The following is a 20943-nucleotide window of genomic DNA, read 5'->3' as shown; positions in this document are numbered from 1 at the left end:
CAGGCCTGCACCGTACAGGTCTGTTACAAAATAAATAATAATAAGTAAATAAATACAATGGACAAAACACAACAAACATAAGAAGGGGGGGCAAAATAAAGGGGAATAAAAGATAAAGATAAAATTTATAATATAGAATATAAAATATATAGAGAATAAAATGAAATATTATAAAATAAAAGGAGGGGGGTCGACCGGCAGGTCGCATCTTTGTAGAGGGGGAAGGGGATTATTGCTCCACCTCGCCCCCCGCGACCTGCCCACATTGGGGGCGCCTTAACGGCTAGCCCCCCTTGGCGGCGGTGGAAGTACTAAGTAGTCCCACCGCCGAAATTACGTCTGCGGCCCCTTACAGGGGGCCGTCGGCCTCGTCGGGGTTGCCCCGCCGATGTTAGCCTCCTGGCGGAGAGGGGGTCGGCTTCCCTCTCCCTCTCCGGCTGCCTCCTTCTGCGTTATCACAATCTCGCAGAAGGAGGCAAACGCTGCGCTTGACCTCTCGCTGCCGATCATGTGGTCGACCACGACCGGCAACGAGAGGTCCATCCCAATAACGCCCCTTAGGTCTCTGCGCGGCGCCGACCACGCTGGACATTCTTCCAGCGTACGCCACGCAGAGTCCTGGGCCTCCTCGCAGTGGTGGCACTGCGATCCTCCCAGTGCCAGTTATGAACACACAGTTTGAGGAAACGGCGGTATGCAGGTAATTTAATTTATGCGCATGCATTGCTGCAACTAGTGCTGTATAATTTAGAATTTTTGTTACCGCGCCATCCGATTTTTGTACATGTGCAAATACTCGTACACGCTGCATTGTATTTTTTTCCGCACGCGACAAGGAGGTGACAGAGGCGAGTTCCGGCTCGCGTCTGTCCCCTCCCCCCGTCCCACCCCCCTGGTCGACCCGCATAAAACTTAAAATACGATACAATAAAAGATAAAATCAATAAATGAAACTGTATATAGATAAAATAAAAGTCAATAAATAAATAAATAATAATAAGTAAATAAATACAATGGACAAAACACAACAAACATAAGAAGGGGGGGCAAAATAAAGGGGAATAAAAGATAAAGATAAAATTTATAATATAGAATATAAAATATATATAGAATAAAATGAAATATTATAAAATAAAAGGAGGGGGGTCGACCGGCAGGTCGCATCTTTGTAGAGGGGGGCAGGGGATTATTGCTCCACCTCGCCCCCCGCGAGCTGCCCACCCCGGGGGCGCCTTAACGGCCAGCCCCCCTTGGCGGCGGTGGAAGTACTGAGTAGTCCCACCGCCGCCATTACGACTGTGGCCCCTTACAGGGGGCCGTCGGCCTCGTCGGGGTTGCCCCGCCGATGCTAGCCTCCTGGCGGAGAGGGGGTCAGCTTTCCTCTCCCTGTCCGCAGCGTCCTTCTGCGTTATCACAATCTCGCAGAAGGAGGCAAACGCTGCTCTTGACCTCTCGCTGCCGATCATGTGGTCGACCACGACGCGGCGCCGACCACGCTGGACATTCTTCCAGCGTATGCCGCGCAGAGTCCAGGGCCTCCTCGCAGTGGTGGCACTGCGATCCTCAAAGTGCCAGTTATGAACACACAGTTTGAGGAAACGGCTGTATGCAGGTAATTTAACTTATGCGCATGCATTGCTGCAACTTGTGCTGTATAATTTAGAATTTTTGTTACCGCGCCATCCGATTTTTATACATGTGCAAATACTCGTACATGCTGCATTGTATTTTTTTCCGCACGCGACAAGGAGGGGACAGAGGCGAGTTCCGGCTCGCGTCTGTCCCCTCCCCCCGTGCCACCCCCTGGTCGACCCGCATAAAACTTAAAATATGATAAAAAAAAGATAAAATCAATAAATTAAAACGTGTATAGATGAAATAGATAAAATAAATGACAATAAATAAATAAATAATAATAAGAAATAAATACAATGGACAAAACACAACAAACATAAGAAGGGGTGGCAAAAGAAAGATGAATAAAAGATAAAGATAAAATTTATAATATAGAATATAAAATATATGTAGAATAAAATGAAATATTATAAAATAAAAGGAGGGGGGTCGACCGGCAGGTCGCATCTTTGTAGAGGGGGGTAGGGTATTATTGCTCCACCTCGCCCCCCGCGACCTGCCCACCTCGGGGGCGCCTTAACGGCCAGCCCCCCTTGGCGGCGGTGGAAGTACTAAGTAGTCCCACCGCCGCCATTACGTCTGCGGCCCCTTACAGGGGGCCGTCGGCCTCGTCGGGGTTGCCCCGCCGATGCTAGCCTCCTGGCGGAGAGGGGGTCAGCTTTCCTCTCCCTGTCCGCAGCGTCCTTCTGCGTTATCACAATCTCGCAGAAGGAGGCAAACGCTGCTCTTGACCTCTCGCTGCCGATCATGTGGTCGACCACGACGCGGCGCCGACCACGCTGGACATTCTTCCAGCGTATGCCGCGCAGAGTCCAGGGCCTCCTCGCAGTGGTGGCACTGCGATCCTCCCAGTGCCAGTTATGAACACACAGTTTGAGGAAACGGCTGTATGCAGGTAATTTAACTTATGCGCATGCATTGCTGCAACTTGTGCTGTATAATTTAGAATTTTTGTTACCGCGCCATCCGATTTGTATACATGTGCAAATACTCGTACACGCTGCATTGTATTTTTTTCCGCACGCTACAAGGAGGGGACAGAGGCGAGTTCCGGCTCGCGTCTGTCCCCTCCCCCCGTCCCTCCCCCCTGGTCGAATCGCATAAAACTTAAAATACGATAAAATAAAAGATAAAATCAATAAATGAAAACGTGTATAGATAAAATAGATAAAACAAAAGTCAATAAATAAATTGTAACGGTTCTGCTTCCGACGGAGAAGTCGTAGCGGCGTCGTATCCTCTCGTGCTGGAATAACTCGTCGAGTCGGGTTCGTCTACCGGTGAGAGAATCGACTGAAGCTGAAAATGGACGAGGTGCGCGGGACGTGAAATAACGACAACGTGTATGTGTATTTTACGGGCCTCACTGCTCGTACATTCTCGTAACCTTGTGTCTCATGGACGGTCTTACGGACCCGTGATTCTAGGGACGATCCTTGCGTGATCGTTCATCGCGACGCGACGCGTATTCGTGGACCTGGTGCTTGTGCCGGCGACTGGGTGCAGCCGCGAGTGGTCGGGAAACCCTGCCTCGAGTCGGGAAAATCCTCGTGGCGGTTCTACGGCAAATGTAGAGGATGCTGCCCCTACATTTAATCGTCTCCGGTAGCTGTCGGAGTTCTCGGGATGCTGCCCGAGAGGTTTGCTCAGGATGCTGCCTGAGCGGCAGAGAGGGATGCTGCCCTCTCTGTTTGGTGTGTATGCTGTCACGCCGGTGGGAACTAGGTTAGGTAGGAAGGTGTTCCTGGGATGCTGCCCAGGCTGGAAAAGAGGCCCGTGCCTCGTTTGCATCGCCTTTTATAGGCGGCGGTTGGTGGTGAGGGGAATGGTGCAGGGAGAACGGATGTGTGACGTCGAGTTTCCGTATCCGTTAAGATGGCGGAACCTCGACGTCCGTTTCCCGCCGAATATGGCCTGGAGCGCGGGGATCGTGCATCGTGACGCGTCGTACGCGGACGACGCGTTCGGTAATCCTCGGCGTCGATCGGTTGTGTTCGGCGCGTGTCTAATAGTAACAGGCCTGCACCGTACAGGTCTGTTACAAAATAAATAATAATAAGTAAATAAATACAATGGACAAAACACAACAAACATAAGAAGGGGGGGCAAAATAAAGGGGAATAAAAGATAAAGATAAAATTTATAATATAGAATATAAAATATATAGAGAATAAAATGAAATATTATAAAATAAAAGGAGGGGGGTCGACCGGCAGGTCGCATCTTTGTAGAGGGGGAAGGGGATTATTGCTCCACCTCGCCCCCCGCGACCTGCCCACATCGGGGGCGCCTTAACGGCTAGCCCCCCTTGGCGGCGGTGGAAGTACTAAGTAGTCCCACCGCCGAAATTACGTCTGCGGCCCCTTACAGGGGGCCGTCGGCCTCGTCGGGGTTGCCCCGCCGATGTTAGCCTCCTGGCGGAGAGGGGGTCGGCTTCCCTCTCCCTCTCCGGCTGCCTCCTTCTGCGTTATCACAATCTCGCAGAAGGAGGCAAACGCTGCGCTTGACCTCTCGCTGCCGATCATGTGGTCGACCACGACCGGCAACGAGAGGTCCATCCCAATAACGCCCCTTAGGTCTCTGCGCGGCGCCGACCACGCTGGACATTCTTCCAGCGTATGCCACGCAGAGTCCTGGGCCTCCTCGCAGTGGTGGCACTGCGATCCTCCCAGTGCCAGTTATGAACACACAGTTTGAGGAAACGGCGGTATGCAGGTAATTTAACTTATGCGCATGCATTGCTGCAACTAGTGCTGTATAATTTAGAATTTTTGTTACCGCGCCATCCGATTTTTGTACATGTGCAAATACTCGTACACGCTGCATTGTATTTTTTTCCGCACGCGACAAGGAGGTGACAGAGGCGAGTTCCGGCTCGCGTCTGTCCCCTCCCCCCGTCCCACCCCCCTGGTCGACCCGCATAAAACTTAAAATACGATACAATAAAAGATAAAATCAATAAATGAAACTGTATATAGATAAAATAGATAAAATAAAAGTCAATAAATAAATAAATAATAATAAGTAAATAAATACAATGGACAAAACACAACAAACATAAGAAGGGGGGGCAAAATAAAGGGGAATAAAAGATAAAGATAAAATTTATAATATAGAATATTAAATATATATAGAATAAAATGAAATATTATAAAATAAAAGGAGGGGGGTCGACTGGCAGGTCGCATCTTTGTAGAGGGGGGAGGGGATTATTGCTCCACCTCGCCCCCCGCGAGCTGCCCACCCCGGGGGCGCCTTAACGGCCAGCCCCCCTTGGCGGCGGTGGAAGTACTAAGTAGTCCCACCGCCGCCATTACGTCTGCGGCCCCTTACAGGTGGCCGTCGGACTCGTCGGGGTTGCCCCGCCGATGCAAGCCTCCTGGCGGAGAGGGGGTCGCCTTTCCTCTCCCTCTCCGCTGCCTCCTTCTGCGTTATCACAATCTCGCAGAAGGAGGCAAACGCTGCTCTTGACCTCTCGCTGCCGATCATGTGGTCGACCACGTACCGGCAACGAGAGGTCCATCCCAATAACGCCCCTTAGGTCTCTGCGCCGTGCCGACCACGCTGGACATTCTTCCAGCGTATGCCGCGCAGAGACCTGGGCCTCCTCGCAGTGGTGGCACTGCGATCCTCCCAGTGCGAGTTATGAACACACAGTTTGAGGAAACGGCGGTATGCAGGTAATTTAACTTATGCGCATGCATTGCTGCAACTTGTGCTGTATAATTTAGAATTTTTGTTACCGCGCCATCCGATTTTTATACATGTGCAAATACTCGTACATGCTGCATTGTATTTTTTTCCGCACGCGACAAGGAGGGGACAGAGGCGAGTTCCGGGTCGCGTCTGTCCCCTCCCCCCGTCCCACCCCCCTGGTCGACCCGCATAAAACTTAAAATATGATAAAATAAAAGATAAAATCAATAAATTAAAACGTGTATAGATGAAATAGATAAAATAAATGACAATAAATAAATAAATAATAATAAGAAATAAATACAATGGACAAAACACAACAAACATAAGAAGGGGTGGCAAAATAAAGATGAATAAAAGATAAAGATAAAATTTATAATATAGAATATAAAATATATATAGAATAAAATGAAATATTATAAAATAAAAGGAGTGGGGTCGACCGGCAGGTCGCATCTTTGTAGAGGGGGGAGGGGATTATTGCTCCACCTCGCCCCCCGCGACCTGCCCACCTCGGGGGCGCCTTAACGGTCAGCCCCCCTTGGCGGCGGTGGAAGTACTAAGTAGTCCCACCGCCGCCATTACGTCTGCGGCCCCTTACAGGGGTCCGTCGGCCTCGTCGGGGTTGCCACGCCGATGTTAGCCTCCTGGCGGAGTGGGGGTCGGCTTCCCTCTCCCTCTCCGCTGCCTCCTTCTGCGTTATCACAATCTCGCAGAAGGAGGCAAACGCTGCTCTTGACCTCTCGCTGCCGAACATGTGGTCGACCACGACCGGCAACGAGAGGTCCATCCCAATAACGCCCCTTAGGTCTCTGCGCGGCGCCGACCACGCTGGACATTCTTCCAGCGTATGCCGCGCAGAGTCCTGGGCCTCCTCGCAGTGGTGGCACTGCGAGCAACCCAGTGCGAGTTATGAACACACAGTTTGAGGAAACGGCGGTATGCAGGTAATTTAACTTATGCGCATGCATTGCTGCAACTTGTGCTGTATAATTTAGAATTTTTGTTACCGCGCCATCCGATTTTTATACATGTGCAAATACTCGTACACGCTGAATTGTATTTTATTCCGCACGCGACAAGGAGGGGACAGAGGCGAGTTCCGGCTCGCGTCTTTCCCCTCCCCCCGTCCCGCCCCCCTGGTCGAATTGCATAAAACTTAAAATACGATGAAATAAAAGATAAAATCAATAAATGAAAACGTGTAAAGATAAAATAGATAAAATAAAAGTCAATAAATAAATAATAATAAGTAAATAAATACAATGGACAAAACACAACAAACATAAGAAGGGGGGGCAAAATAAAGGGGAATGAAGATAAAATTTATAATATAGAATATAAAATATATATAGAATAAAATGAAATATTATAAAATAAAAGGAGGGGGGTCGACCGGCAGGTCGCATCTTTGTAGAGGGGGGAGGGGATTATTGCTCCACCTCGCCCCCCGCGACCTGCACACCTCGGGGGCGCCTTAACGGCTAGCCCCCCATGCCGGCGGTGGAAGTACTAAGTAGTCCCACCGCCGCCATTACGTCTGCGCCCCTTACAGGGGGCCGTCGGCCTCGTCGGGGTTGCCCCGCCGATGTTAGCCTCCTGGCGGAGAGGGGGTCGGCTTCCCTTTCCTTCTCCGGCTGCCTCCTTCTGCGTTATCACAATCTCGCAGAAGGAGGCAAACGCTGCTCTTGACCTCTCGCTGCCGATCATGTGGTCGACCACGACCGGCAACGAGAGGTCCATCCCAATAACGCCCCTTCGGTCTCTGCGCGGCGCCGACCACGCTGGACATTCTTCCAGCGTATGCCGCGCATAGTCCTGGGCCTCCTCGCAGTGGTGGCACTGCGATCCTCCCAGTGCCAGTTATGAACACACAGTTTGAGGAAACGGCGGTATGCAGGTAATTTAACTTATGCGCATGCATTGCTGCAACTTGTGCTGTATAATTTAGAATTTTTGTTACCGCGCCATCCGATTTTTATACATGTGCAAATACTCGTACACGCTGAATTGTATTTTATTCCGCACGCGACAAGGAGGGGACAGAGGCGAGTTCCGGCTCGCGTCTTTCCCCTCCCCCCGTCCCGCCCCCCTGGTCGAATTGCATAAAACTTAAAATACGATGAAATAAAAGATAAAATCAATAAATGAAAACGTGTAAAGATAAAATAGATAAAATAAAAGTCAATAAATAAATAATAATAAGTAAATAAATACAATGGACAAAACACAACAAACATAAGAAGGGGGGGCAAAATAAAGGGGAATGAAGATAAAATTTATAATATAGAATATAAAATATATATAGAATAAAATGAAATATTATAAAATAAAAGGAGGGGGGTCGACCGGCAGGTCGCATCTTTGTAGAGGGGGGAGGGGATTATTGCTCCACCTCGCCCCCCGCGACCTGCACACCTCGGGGGCGCCTTAACGGCTAGCCCCCCATGCCGGCGGTGGAAGTACTAAGTAGTCCCACCGCCGCCATTACGTCTGCGCCCCTTACAGGGGGCCGTCGGCCTCGTCGGGGTTGCCCCGCCGATGTTAGCCTCCTGGCGGAGAGGGGGTCGGCTTCCCTTTCCTTCTCCGGCTGCCTCCTTCTGCGTTATCACAATCTCGCAGAAGGAGGCAAACGCTGCTCTTGACCTCTCGCTGCCGATCATGTGGTCGACCACGACCGGCAACGAGAGGTCCATCCCAATAACGCCCCTTCGGTCTCTGCGCGGCGCCGACCACGCTGGACATTCTTCCAGCGTATGCCGCGCATAGTCCTGGGCCTCCTCGCAGTGGTGGCACTGCGATCCTCCCAGTGCCAGTTATGAACACACAGTTTGAGGAAACGGCGGTATGCAGGTAATTTAACTTATGCGCATGCATTGCTGCAACTTGTGCTGTATAATTTAGAATTTTTGTTACCGCGCCATCCGATTTTTATACATGTGCAAATACTCGTACACGCTGCATTGTATTTTTTTCCGCACGCGACAAGGAGGGGACAGAGGCGAGTTCCGGCTCGCGTCTGTCCACTCCCCCCGTCCCACCCCCCTGGTCGACCCGCATAAAACTTAAAAATATGATAAAATAAAATATAAAATCAATAAATGAAAACGTGTATAGATAAAATAGATAAAATAAAAGTCAATAAATAAATAATAATAAGTAAATAAATACAATGGACAAAACACAACAAACATAAGAAGGGGGGGCAAAATAAAGGGGAATAAAAGATAAAGATAAAATTTATAATATAGAATATAAAATATATATAGAATAAAATGAAATATTATAAAATAAAAGGAGGGGGGTCGACCGGCAGGTCGCATCTTTGTGGAGGGGGGAGGGGATTATTGCTCCACCTCGCCCCCGCGACCTGCACACCTCGGGGGCGCCTTAACGGCTAGCCCCCCATGCCGGCGGTGGAAGTACTAAGTAGTCCCACCGCCGCCATTACGTCTGCGCCCCTTACAGGGGGCCGTCGGCCTCGTCGGGGTTGCCCCGCCGATGTTAGCCTCCTGCGGAGAGGGGGTCGGCTTCCCTCTCCTTCTCCGGCTGCCTCCTTCTGCGTTATCACAATCTCGCAGAAGGAGGCAAACGCTGCTCTTGACCTCTCGCTGCCGATCATGTGGTCGACCACGACCGGCAACGAGAGGTCCATCCCAATAACGCCCCTTCGGCCTCTGCGCGGCGCCGACCACGCTGGACATTCTTCCAGCGTATGCCGCGCATAGTCCTGGGCCTCCTCGCAGTGGTGGCACTGCGATCCTCCCAGTGCCAGTTATGAACACACAGTTTGAGGAAACGGCGGTATGCAGGTAATTTAACTTATGCGCATGCATTGCTGCAACTTGTGCTGTATAATTTAGAATTTTTGTTACCGCGCCATCCGATTTTTATACATGTGCAAATACTCGTACACGCTGCATTGTATTTTTTTCCGCACGCGACAAGGAGGGGACAGAGGCGAGTTCCGGCTCGCGTCTGTCCACTCCCCCCGTCCCACCCCCCTGGTCGACCCGCATAAAACTTAAAAATATGATAAAAGAAAATATAAAATCAATAAATGAAAACGTGTATAGATAAAATAGATAAAATAAAAGTCAATAAATAAATAATAATAAGTAAATAAATACAATGGACAAAACACAACAAACATAAGAAGGGGGGGGCAAAATAAAGGGGAATAAAAGATAAAGATAAAATTTATAATATAGAATATAAAATATATATAGAATAAAATGAAATATTATAAAATAAAAGGAGGGGGGTCGACCGGCAGGTCGCATCTTTGTGGAGGGGGGAGGGGATTATTGCTCCACCTCGCCCCCGCGACCTGCACACCTCGGGGGCGCCTTAACGGCTAGCCCCCCATGCCGGCGGTGGAAGTACTAAGTAGTCCCACCGCCGCCATTACGTCTGCGCCCCTTACAGGGGGCCGTCGGCCTCGTCGGGGTTGCCCCGCCGATGTTAGCCTCCTGGCGGAGAGGGGGTCGGCTTCCCTCTCCTTCTCCGGCTGCCTCCTTCTGCGTTATCACAATCTCGCAGAAGGAGGCAAACGCTGCTCTTGACCTCTCGCTGCCGATCATGTGGTCGACCACGACCGGCAACGAGAGGTCCATCCCAATAACGCCCCTTCGGCCTCTGCGCGGCGCCGACCACGCTGGACATTCTTCCAGCGCATGCCGCGCATAGTCCTGGGCCTCCTCGCAGTGGTGGCACTGCGATCCTCCCAGTGCCAGTTATGAACACACAGTTTGAGGAAACGGCGGTATGCAGGTAATTTAACTTATGCGCATGCATTGCTGCAACTTGTGCTGTATAATTTAGAATTTTTGTTACCGCGCCATCCGATTTTTATACATGTGCAAATACTCGTACACGCTGCATTGTATTTTTTTCCGCACGCGACAAGGAGGGGACAGAGGCGAGTTCCGGCTCGCGTCTGTCCACTCCCCCCGTCCCACCCCCCTGGTCGACCCGCATAAAACTTAAAAATATGATAAAATAAAATATAAAATCAATAAATGAAAACGTGTATAGATAAAATAGATAAAATAAAAGTCAATAAATAAATAATAATAAGTAAATAAATACAATGGACAAAACACAACAAACATAAGAAGGGGGGGCAAAATAAAGGGGAATAAAAGATAAAGATAAAATTTATAATATAGAATATAAAATATATATAGAATAAAATGAAATATTATAAAATAAAAGGAGGGGGGTCGACCGGCAGGTCGCATCTTTGTGGAGGGGGGAGGGGATTATTGCTCCACCTCGCCCCCGCGACCTGCACACCTCGGGGGCGCCTTAACGGCTAGCCCCCCATGCCGGCGGTGGAAGTACTAAGTAGTCCCACCGCCGCCATTACGTCTGCGCCCCTTACAGGGGGCCGTCGGCCTCGTCGGGGTTGCCCCGCCGATGTTAGCCTCCTGGCGGAGAGGGGGTCGGCTTCCCTCTCCTTCTCCGGCTGCCTCCTTCTGCGTTATCACAATCTCGCAGAAGGAGGCAAACGCTGCTCTTGACCTCTCGCTGCCGATCATGTGGTCGACCACGACCGGCAACGAGAGGTCCATCCCAATAACGCCCCTTCGGCCTCTGCGCGGCGCCGACCACGCTGGACATTCTTCCAGCGTATGCCGCGCATAGTCCTGGGCCTCCTCGCAGTGGTGGCACTGCGATCCTCCCAGTGCCAGTTATGAACACACAGTTTGAGGAAACGGCGGTATGCAGGTAATTTAACTTATGCGCATGCATTGCTGCAACTTGTGCTGTATAATTTAGAATTTTTGTTACCGCGCCATCCGATTTTTATACATGTGCAAATACTCGTACACGCTGCATTGTATTTTTTTCCGCACGCGACAAGGAGGGGACAGAGGCGAGTTCCGGCTCGCGTCTGTCCACTCCCCCCGTCCCACCCCCCTGGTCGACCCGCATAAAACTTAAAAATATGATAAAAGAAAATATAAAATCAATAAATGAAAACGTGTATAGATAAAATAGATAAAATAAAAGTCAATAAATAAATAATAATAAGTAAATAAATACAATGGACAAAACACAACAAACATAAGAAGGGGGGGGCAAAATAAAGGGGAATAAAAGATAAAGATAAAATTTATAATATAGAATATAAAATATATATAGAATAAAATGAAATATTATAAAATAAAAGGAGGGGGGTCGACCGGCAGGTCGCATCTTTGTGGAGGGGGGAGGGGATTATTGCTCCACCTCGCCCCCGCGACCTGCACACCTCGGGGGCGCCTTAACGGCTAGCCCCCCATGCCGGCGGTGGAAGTACTAAGTAGTCCCACCGCCGTCATTACGTCTGCGCCCCTTACAGGGGGCCGTCGGCCTCGTCGGGGTTGCCCCGCCGATGTTAGCCTCCTGGCGGAGAGGGGGTCGGCTTCCCTCTCCTTCTCCGGCTGCCTCCTTCTGCGTTATCACAATCTCGCAGAAGGAGGCAAACGCTGCTCTTGACCTCTCGCTGCCGATCATGTGGTCGACCACGACCGGCAACGAGAGGTCCATCCCAATAACGCCCCTTCGGCCTCTGCGCGGCGCCGACCACGCTGGACATTCTTCCAGCGCATGCCGCGCATAGTCCTGGGCCTCCTCGCAGTGGTGGCACTGCGATCCTCCCAGTGCCAGTTATGAACACACAGTTTGAGGAAACGGCGGTATGCAGGTAATTTAACTTATGCGCATGCATTGCTGCAACTTGTGCTGTATAATTTAGAATTTTTGTTACCGCGCCATCCGATTTTTATACATGTGCAAATACTCGTACACGCTGCATTGTATTTTTTTCCGCACGCGACAAGGAGGGGACAGAGGCGAGTTCCGGCTCGCGTCTGTCCACTCCCCCCGTCCCACCCCCCTGGTCGACCCGCATAAAACTTAAAAATATGATAAAATAAAATATAAAATCAATAAATGAAAACGTGTATAGATAAAATAGATAAAATAAAAGTCAATAAATAAATAAATAATAATAAGTAAATAAATACAATGGACAAAAAACAACAAACATAAGAATGGGGGGCAAAATAAAGGGGAATAAAAGATAAAGATAAAATTTATAATATAGAATAAAATGAAATATTATAAAATAAAAGGAGGGGGTAGACCGGCAGGTCGCATCTTTGTAGAGGGGGGAGGGGATTATTGCTCCACCTCGCCCCCCGCGACCTGCACACCTCGGGGGCGCCTTAACGGCTAGCCCCCCATGCCGGCGGTGGAAGTACTAAGTAGTCCCACCGCCGCCATTACGTCTGCGCCCCTTACAGGGGGCCGTCGGCCTCGTCGGGGTTGCCCCGCCGATGTTAGCCTCCTGGCGGAGAGGGGGTCGGCTTCCCTCTCCTTCTCCGGCTGCCTCCTTCTGCGTTATCACAATCTCGCAGAAGGAGGCAAACGCTGCTCTTGACCTCTCGCTGCCGATCATGTGGTCGACCACGACCGGCAACGAGAGGTCCATCCCAATAACGCCCCTTCGGTCTCTGCGCGGCGCCGACCACGCTGGACATTCTTCCAGCGTATGCCGCGCATAGTCCTGGGCCTCCTCGCAGTGGTGGCACTGCGATCCTCCCAGTGCCAGTTATGAACACACAGTTTGAGGAAACGGCGGTATGCAGGTAATTTAACTTATGCGCATGCATTGCTGCAACTTGTGCTGTATAATTTAGAATTTTTGTTACCGCGCCTTCCGATTTTTATATATGTGCAAATACTCGTACACGCTGCATTGTATTTTTTTCCGCACGCGACAAGGAGGGGACAGAGGCGAGTTCCGGCTCGCCTCTGTCCCTTCTCCCCGTCCCACCCCCCTGGTCGACCCGCATAAAACTTAAAATACGATAAAATTGTTTAGGATTCGAATGTTTCCCGCGACTGGTGATCCCGCTAATGTCATCGCGATACGACATCGCGGGAGCGCTACACGGGATCGCGACGAGATTGCGTGTCGACCGCACATCTCCATAATATTTAGCTAATTGTCTTCGAGACAAAGGACCACGACCCGCACTTGATCGTGAGACATCGTAACAGTTACACGCGCTCATCGTCAAACTGTACATATTACGTGCCGATCGCCTCGTGGTTAACACCAGCTGTTGAATTCCGCTTTTCTTATAACGCTCGCGTTTATTGCGTTAAAACTGCCGACTGGAGTAACGATTGCTTAACTGAAAATAAAGAGACCGCTCGAGTTTGAGTGCTTTGTGACTTGATTCCTTCGCGTTTACTCGTCGACCACACCGTATATCCTCGTCAGGATAGTTCCGGATATCCTCCTGACCATTCCGGTCAAGACATTTTGGTCCTTCGAGCCGGATTGCGGTGAATTACGAGTGAAAACGAGGAATTTATAAGGATTCGTTCCACGTGCAAGAACGGTTCGGTGCTCCAGTTTTAAATTGAAGGTCGAAACAATACACGTCGCCAAAGGCTATCACAATGGCAGACCTCAAGGCGTTGCTTCGACAACAAATAGATGCCTCTCGTGTTGTTGAGCGTGCCCTCGACAATTTTAAAAGGATCGGCAAAAACAATTTAACTGCCGCTACGGTTCGCAATAGAATGGCATAATTGAACGATTCTTTTGCCGAATGCAAACTGCTACATAAGGAAATAGCCACTGTGGTCAAGGAGGATGAGCGGTCCAAGCTGGAATATTTCACCAAGGATCGTTTCACGGACTTGCACAAAATTTACGTGGTAACATCCGACTTTATGGCGGACGCGCTCTCCCAATTGAAGACAACAGACCAGGAGCAGCCCGCTGCCGGAAGTGCCGTCACAGAATCGGATGAGCAGTTAGGAGCCGACGGGAATCGCCTACCTGAGATGAACCTCCCGCACTTTTCGGGAGCCATCAGTGAGTGGGAGAGTTTCCGCGATCGCTTCCAAGCCATGGTCGTCAAACGTCGAGGTCTGTCAAATGTATCACGCTTTCAATATTTATTGTCGTGCGTAACGGGGGAGGCGAGCGATCTCGTCACGAATATCGCGATCACCGATGCCGGATTCACTGCCGCGTGGAGTATTCTTGACGAAACGTATGAGAATTCACGATTATTAGTAGCAGCCCATTTAAATACTTTGTATGACCTTCCACAAGTTCGTTCAGAGTCGGCCGAGCAACTTCAAAGCCTTCGCAACAAAGCCACTCTAACAATTAACGCTTTAAAAATTCTCGAACGTCCGGTTGCCGAGTGGGATGACTTGCTTGTTTTCTTTGTCACGAAAAAACTAGATTCTCGGTCACGGAAGGCTTGGGTGTTACATCTAGGTAATACTTCACAATGCCCGAAATTTAGTGAACTTGATACGTTTTTGAAATCTCGAGTGCGCGCGTTACGAACTATCGAGCAGTCTATGTCGGAAGAAGCATCGGGCACTCTTGCGAATTCTGGAGCAAAATCGAATCGTGTTCGTTCCACGTCTTTACATGGCGCCGCGGTTGCAAAGAGTGTGTGCGAATTATGCAAAGCGCATCATACGCTCGGACAATGCTCCTCCTTCAAGACCAAATCTGCCGCACAACGATTCGATTTCGTGAAGGAAACGAACCGATGCGTCAATTGCTTAAGTCCGCATCATGCAACCAGAAAATGTACCAGTTCGTATAATTGTACCATTTGTAATAAGCGACATCATACCCTGCTACACTTCAACGACGCACCTTCGAGTAATACCACGTCACGAACCAAATCGGTAGACCATAACGTCACCACTCTCGTCGCGTCGTGCTCCGTTCCTCGAATCACCGCATCGCAACAAGTATTGCTCGCGACGGCATGGATCGAACTGCGATCCTCATCGGGACGTTCCGAAAAAATTCGCGCCCTACTCGATCAGGGTTCGGTCGTATCAATAATTTCGGAAAACGTGGCTCAACGGTTACGACTTCCGCGTTCTCGCGTCGCAGTGAGTATTACCGGAATCGGAAATAATGCAGTTACATGTCGTTCGACAACAACATTTACCGTCGCGTCCTGCCAAACCGATGCAGTCTACTCCTTCACTGCCTACGTTTTGAGCTCCTTGTCAAACTACCTCCCTATTCGCGTAAATACCAATCCCCAGCTCTCGCACATTCGAGATCTGGCATTGGCGGACGAAAACCCTTTTAGTGCCGACCCAATAGAACTAATTATCGGTGCCGATCACTACGGATTACTTCTATTGGATGGGTTACGAAAGGGAAAAGTGAATGAACCTACGGCTCAGAACACAACCTTAGGCTGGATTCTTTCCGGTCCCGTTCCATCGTCAGCGACCAGGGCTCCTGCCGCCTTCGCAACATTCCACTGTAACGTTTCCGCGAATTTAGATACCGAACTTCGACGATTTTGGGAAGTAGAGGAGTTGCCGAATGTCACGCGTCTCTCCCCCGCCGAGTTAAAATGTGAGGAGCATTTTCAACGTACGCATTCTCGAACTTCGACGGGACAATACGTTGTTCGATTGCCCTTTACCGAAGGGCCACCCATTAATATCGGACCTTCGCTTTCCGCGGCGACGACAATGTTTAAACGGCAGGAGAATCGTCTGCAGCGAAACCCGGAGCACTATGCGGAATACTCGAAATTCTTATCCGAATACGAGGCACTCGGACACATGGTCGAAATTACAGAATCGGCTCCGGTCCCGTCAAATCAAATCGTGTATGTTCCACATCACGCGGTCATTCGTGAGCATAGCGCCACAACCCGTCTCCGAGTTGTTTTCAATGCATCTGCAAAAACGGGAAATGGTACTTCGTTAAACGATCACCTCTTGATCGGGCCCAAATTACAAACGGATTTATCCGCTGTCCTTCTACGATGGCGCCGTTATCAATATGTCTTTACAGCCGACATTGCAAAGATGTACCGGCAAATACGGGTCGATTCTAGAGACGTTGACTATCAACGGATTCTGTGGCGATCCTCTCCATCGGCTCCACTTCAGCATTTCCGACTGTTGACCGTTACATACGGTACGGCTCCCGCACCCTTTCTCGCGTTGCGCGTGCTCCAACAACTCGCGCAGGACGAAGGATCGAAATATCCTCTCGCGACGTCAGTTCTTCGCGATCAAATTTACGTGGATGATTGCGTGTTCGGCGCAGACGATCCACATCTAGCGAGACAAATTCGCGACCAAGTCACTGCATTGTTAAGAGAAGGGGGGTTTACATTGCGAAAATGGGCCAGTAATGACTCTTCATTACTTGCCGATATTGATCCCACGGATCACGGTCTTGCCGTCAATAAGCCGCTGTCACCCGATGAGAATTTGAAGGTCCTCGGAATCACTTGGAATCTCGAGACCGATTCTTTTCGTTTTGAGGTCATAATTACTCCTGCTATTCCGAAAACGAAACGGGAGATCCTGTCGACTATCGCGCGATTTTATGATCCACTCGGATGGGTCGCTCCTGTCGTCATTGTAGCTAAAATTCTAATGCAACGCTTATGGTTGCAAAATTGCGATTGGGACGACGCAATCCCCACCGAGCTGTGCGAAACATGGACAACGTATTGTACCCAACTTCCGCTCCTCCGCTCTATGGTTTTACCGCGATGGACAGGACACGCCGCGCAAAATGGCCACGTAGAATTGCACGGTTTTGCGGACGCTTCTCAAAGCGCCTACGCAGCCGTAGTGTACTCTAGAGTTACTACGAAAAAGGGAAATATCGTCGTGTCTCTTCTCGCGGCGAAATCTAAAGTGGCTCCGCTCAAATCATTATCCATTCCACGACTTGAGCTATGCGGAGTTTTGCTTCTGGCTCGCTTGATGGCGTTTATACAAACATCGTTTGGGGACGTTCAATGCGAGGTGCATGGCTGGACCGATTCCACAATCACCCTCGCTTGGATAAGTCAACCGCCATCTCGCTGGAAGACGTTTGTCGCAAACCGAGTCGCGGACATTCAACAACTCTTGCCGCATTGTCAATGGCATCACGTGCAGTCCGAAGAAAATCCCGCCGACTGTGCCTCGCGCGGAATGAATGTACCGCAATTTTTGAACCACTCATTATGGTGGAATGGCCCAACGTGGCTTCACTTACCCCCGACCTCATGGCCTTGTGTCGCACCTTCCTTCGATGCTACAACTTCATTAGAAGGTTCATGTGGCCCCCGCCCCACCTTCAGGGGATCTAGCTATGCGATTTTCCAGCTGGCCCAAACTACTTCGTGTAACAGCATATTTATTACGGTTTATCTCCAAACTCCGATCATCTCGTATTCGTACGAGATCAGTGTCCTTAAAAAAGGACAGGTATTCGGCGAAGTTCTCAGGTGCCAATGCATTGCTCCCGGGGGAGATTCATAAAGCGCGGACGTTCTGGCTGAAGCACATTCAGCGAACGGTCCACCCAAATGAAGTACATCGTTTGACATAACGGCTTCCGATCTCGCGACAAAGCCCATTAATTTCGTTGAATCCGTATCTAGACGCGGACGGACTACTTCGCGTCGGTGGGCGGTTGAGCAATTCGGCATTGCCGGAAATTACCAAACACCCCATTATCCTCACCTCGCATCCTCTAGTATTGCTCCTGATTAACTATCTGCATTTAAAATTATTACATGCCGGTCCTCAATTGACGCTTGCACAATTGAGGCAAGAATTTTGGCTTCTCCGGGCACGTCCGACCGTGCGCAAAGTAATACATCAGTGCGTTCGATGCGCGCGAGAACGTGCGACCGTCCCGTCCGAGCTAATGGGAGATCTTCCGTCGGTGCGCGTGACTCGTGCCGAACGAGCGTTTTTACATTGCGGAGTAGATTATGCCGGCCCGATCCCGGTCCGAACAACCTCCGGACGCGGACATAAGTCAACGAAAGGATATATCGCATTGTTCATTTGTATGACAACTCGCGCCGTGCACATCGAACTTGTGGGGTCATACACCACCGCTGCGTTTTTGGCGTGTTACGATCGATTCAGCTCGCGTCGCGGTCTGCCAATCGCAATGTATAGCGACAACGGCACGAACTTTCAGGGTGCCGATAAAGAAATGACCGCTGCCTTTCGAGCCGCGACACGAGACACAACGTGGCGAAAAAAACTCGCGACCGATCACGTCGCCTGGCATTTTATTCCCCCGTCCGCTCCGCATTTCGGCGGACTATGGGAAGCTGGGATTCGGAGTTTAAAATATCATTTCAAACGAGTAATTGGCGCGAACACGCTCACATTTGAAGAGCTGACCACAGTCTTATGCCAAATCGAAGCATGTATGAACTCCCGTCCGATCGCCCCGTCGTCGGACAATATCGACGATTACACCGTGCTCACGCCCGGTCACTTCCTTATCGGCACCGCGATTACTACAGTGCCGTCCGAGACTCTGTTGGATGTAAGTGATTCGCGACTGAGTCGGTGGCAATTATTGAAAAAATTGTATGAAAGCATTTGGAAAGCGTGGTCAACTGACTACCTTCACGCGTTGCAACAACGCACGAAATGGCGTACCGCGACTCACCTCGCGACGGTGGGTCGAATCGTTCTACTTCGAAACGCCCTCGCGCCTCCATGCAAATGGGAACTTGCGCGGATCATTAAATGTCATCCCGGAACAGACGGTATTACACGCGTCGTGACTGTTAAAACCGCTAACTCGGAATACAAACGCCCGATCGTGAAGCTCTGCTTCCTTCCCGTTGAAATCAATGAGGAGCTTTCTCGCGAAACAAAAAATGTACCCGCGACGCAAACATGTAAAATGCCGACGAATTGAGAATTCTCCTCGCGCCACTACATTATTAAACTTGTCAATGTTTGTCACGGCGGGCGGTGATGCTTGTAATTTTCCTTAAGAATATAACATTATATGTCAATTGTTTACTTTTTAGTTTCGGATGCGAACATCCGAGGCGGGCGGTATGTTTAGGATTCGAATGTTTCCCGCGACTGGTGATCCCGCTAATGTCATCGCGATACGACATCGCGGGAGCGCTACACGGGATCGCGACGAGATTGCGTGTCGACCGCACATCTCCATAATATTTAGCTAATTGTCTTCGAGACAAAGGACCACGACCCGCACTTGATCGTGAGACATCGTAACAGTTACACGCGCTCATCGTCAAACTGTACATATTACGTGCCGATCGCCTCGTGGTTAAAACCAGCTGTTGAATTCCGCTTTTCTTATAACGCACGCGTTTATTGCGTTAAAACTGCCGACTGGAGTAACGATTGCTTAACTGAAAATAAAGAGACCGCTCGAGTTTGAGTGCTTTGTGACTTGATTCCTTCGCGTTTACTCGTCGACCACACCGTATATCCTCGTCAGGATAGTTCCTGATATCCTCCTGACCATTCCGGTCAAGACAAAAATAAAAGATAAAATCAATAAATGAAAACGTGTATAGATAAAATAGATAAAATAAAAGTCAATAAATAAATAAATAATAATAAGTAAATAAATACAATGGACAAAACACAACAAACATAAGAAGGGGGGCAAAATAAAGGGGAATAAAAGATAAAGATATAATTTATAATATAGAATATAAAATATATATAGAATAAAATGAAATATTATAAAATAAAAGGAGGGGGGCGGACCGGCAGGTCGCATCTTTGTAGAGGGGGGAGGGGATTATTGCTCCACCTCGCCAACCGCGACCTGCCCACCTCGGGGGCGCCTTAACGGCCAGCCCCCCTTGGCGGCGGTGGAAGTACTAAGTAGTCCCACCGCCGCCATTACGTCTGCGGCCCCTTACAGGGGGCCGTCGGCCTCGTCGGGGTTGCCCCGCCGATGTTAGCCTCCTGGCGTAGGGGGGGTCGGCTTCCCTCTCCCTCTCCGCTGCCTCCTTCTGCGTTATCACAATCTCGCTGAAGGAGGCAAACGCTGCTCTTGACCTCTCGCTGCCGATCATGTGGTCGACCACGACCGGCAACGAGACGTCCATCCCAATAACGCCCCTTAGGTCTCTGCGCGGCGCCGACCACACTGGACATTCTTCCAGCGTCTGCCGCGCAGAGTCCTGGGCCTCCTCGCAGTGGTGGCACTGCGATCCTCCCAGTGCCAGTTATGAACACACAGTATGAGGAAACGGCGGTATGCAGGTAATTTAACTTATGCGCATGCATTGCTGCAACTTGTGCTGTATAATTTAGAATTTTTGTTACCGCGCCATCCGATTTTTATACATGTGCAAATACTCGTACACGCTGCATTGTATTTTTTTCCGCACGCGACAAGGAGGGGACAGAGGCGAGTACCGGCTCGCGTCTGTCCCCTAACCCCGTCCCGCCCCCCTGGTTGACCCGCATAAAACTTAAAAATACGATAAAATAAAAGGTAAAATCAATAAATGAAAACGTGTATAGATAAAATAGATAAAATAAAAGTCAATAAATAAATAAATAATAATAAGTAAATAAATACAATGGACAAAACACAACAAACATAAGAAGGGGGGCAAAATAAAGGGGAATAAAAGATAAAGATAAAATTTATAATATAGAATATAAAATATATATAGAATAAAATGAAATATTATAAAATAAAAGGAGGGGGGCGGACCGGCAGGTCGCATCTTTGTAGAGGGGGGAGGGGATTATTGCGCCACCTCACCAACCGCGACCTGCCCA

The 20943-nt window shown here is 49.6% G+C and overlaps 2 protein-coding genes across 2 annotated transcripts; both read left to right on the top strand.

The window, feature by feature from the left end:
- Window positions 1-13794: 13794 nt before the first annotated feature.
- On the top strand, window positions 13795-17667 carry LOC143219526 (uncharacterized). Its single transcript, XM_076445463.1, has 3 exons — window positions 13795-13905; window positions 13966-14215; window positions 14630-17667. Exons 1-3 carry the CDS (start codon window positions 13795-13797, stop codon window positions 17665-17667), a joined length of 3399 nt encoding a protein of 1132 aa, XP_076301578.1.
- Window positions 17668-18058: 391 nt separating this feature from the next.
- Window positions 18059-19078, top strand: LOC143219525 (uncharacterized). Its single transcript, XM_076445462.1, has one exon. The coding sequence runs from the start codon at window positions 18059-18061 to the stop codon at window positions 19076-19078; it is 1020 nt and encodes a 339-aa protein (XP_076301577.1).
- The last annotated feature ends 1865 nt before the right edge of the window (window positions 19079-20943 follow it).

Source organism: Lasioglossum baleicum, unplaced genomic scaffold (genome assembly GCF_051020765.1).
Source record: "Lasioglossum baleicum unplaced genomic scaffold, iyLasBale1 scaffold0039, whole genome shotgun sequence".
NCBI classification, from domain to species: domain Eukaryota; kingdom Metazoa; phylum Arthropoda; class Insecta; order Hymenoptera; family Halictidae; genus Lasioglossum; species Lasioglossum baleicum.
The sequence above is the reverse complement of the archived record's forward strand: the minus strand, read 5'-3'. Positions and strand labels throughout refer to the sequence as shown.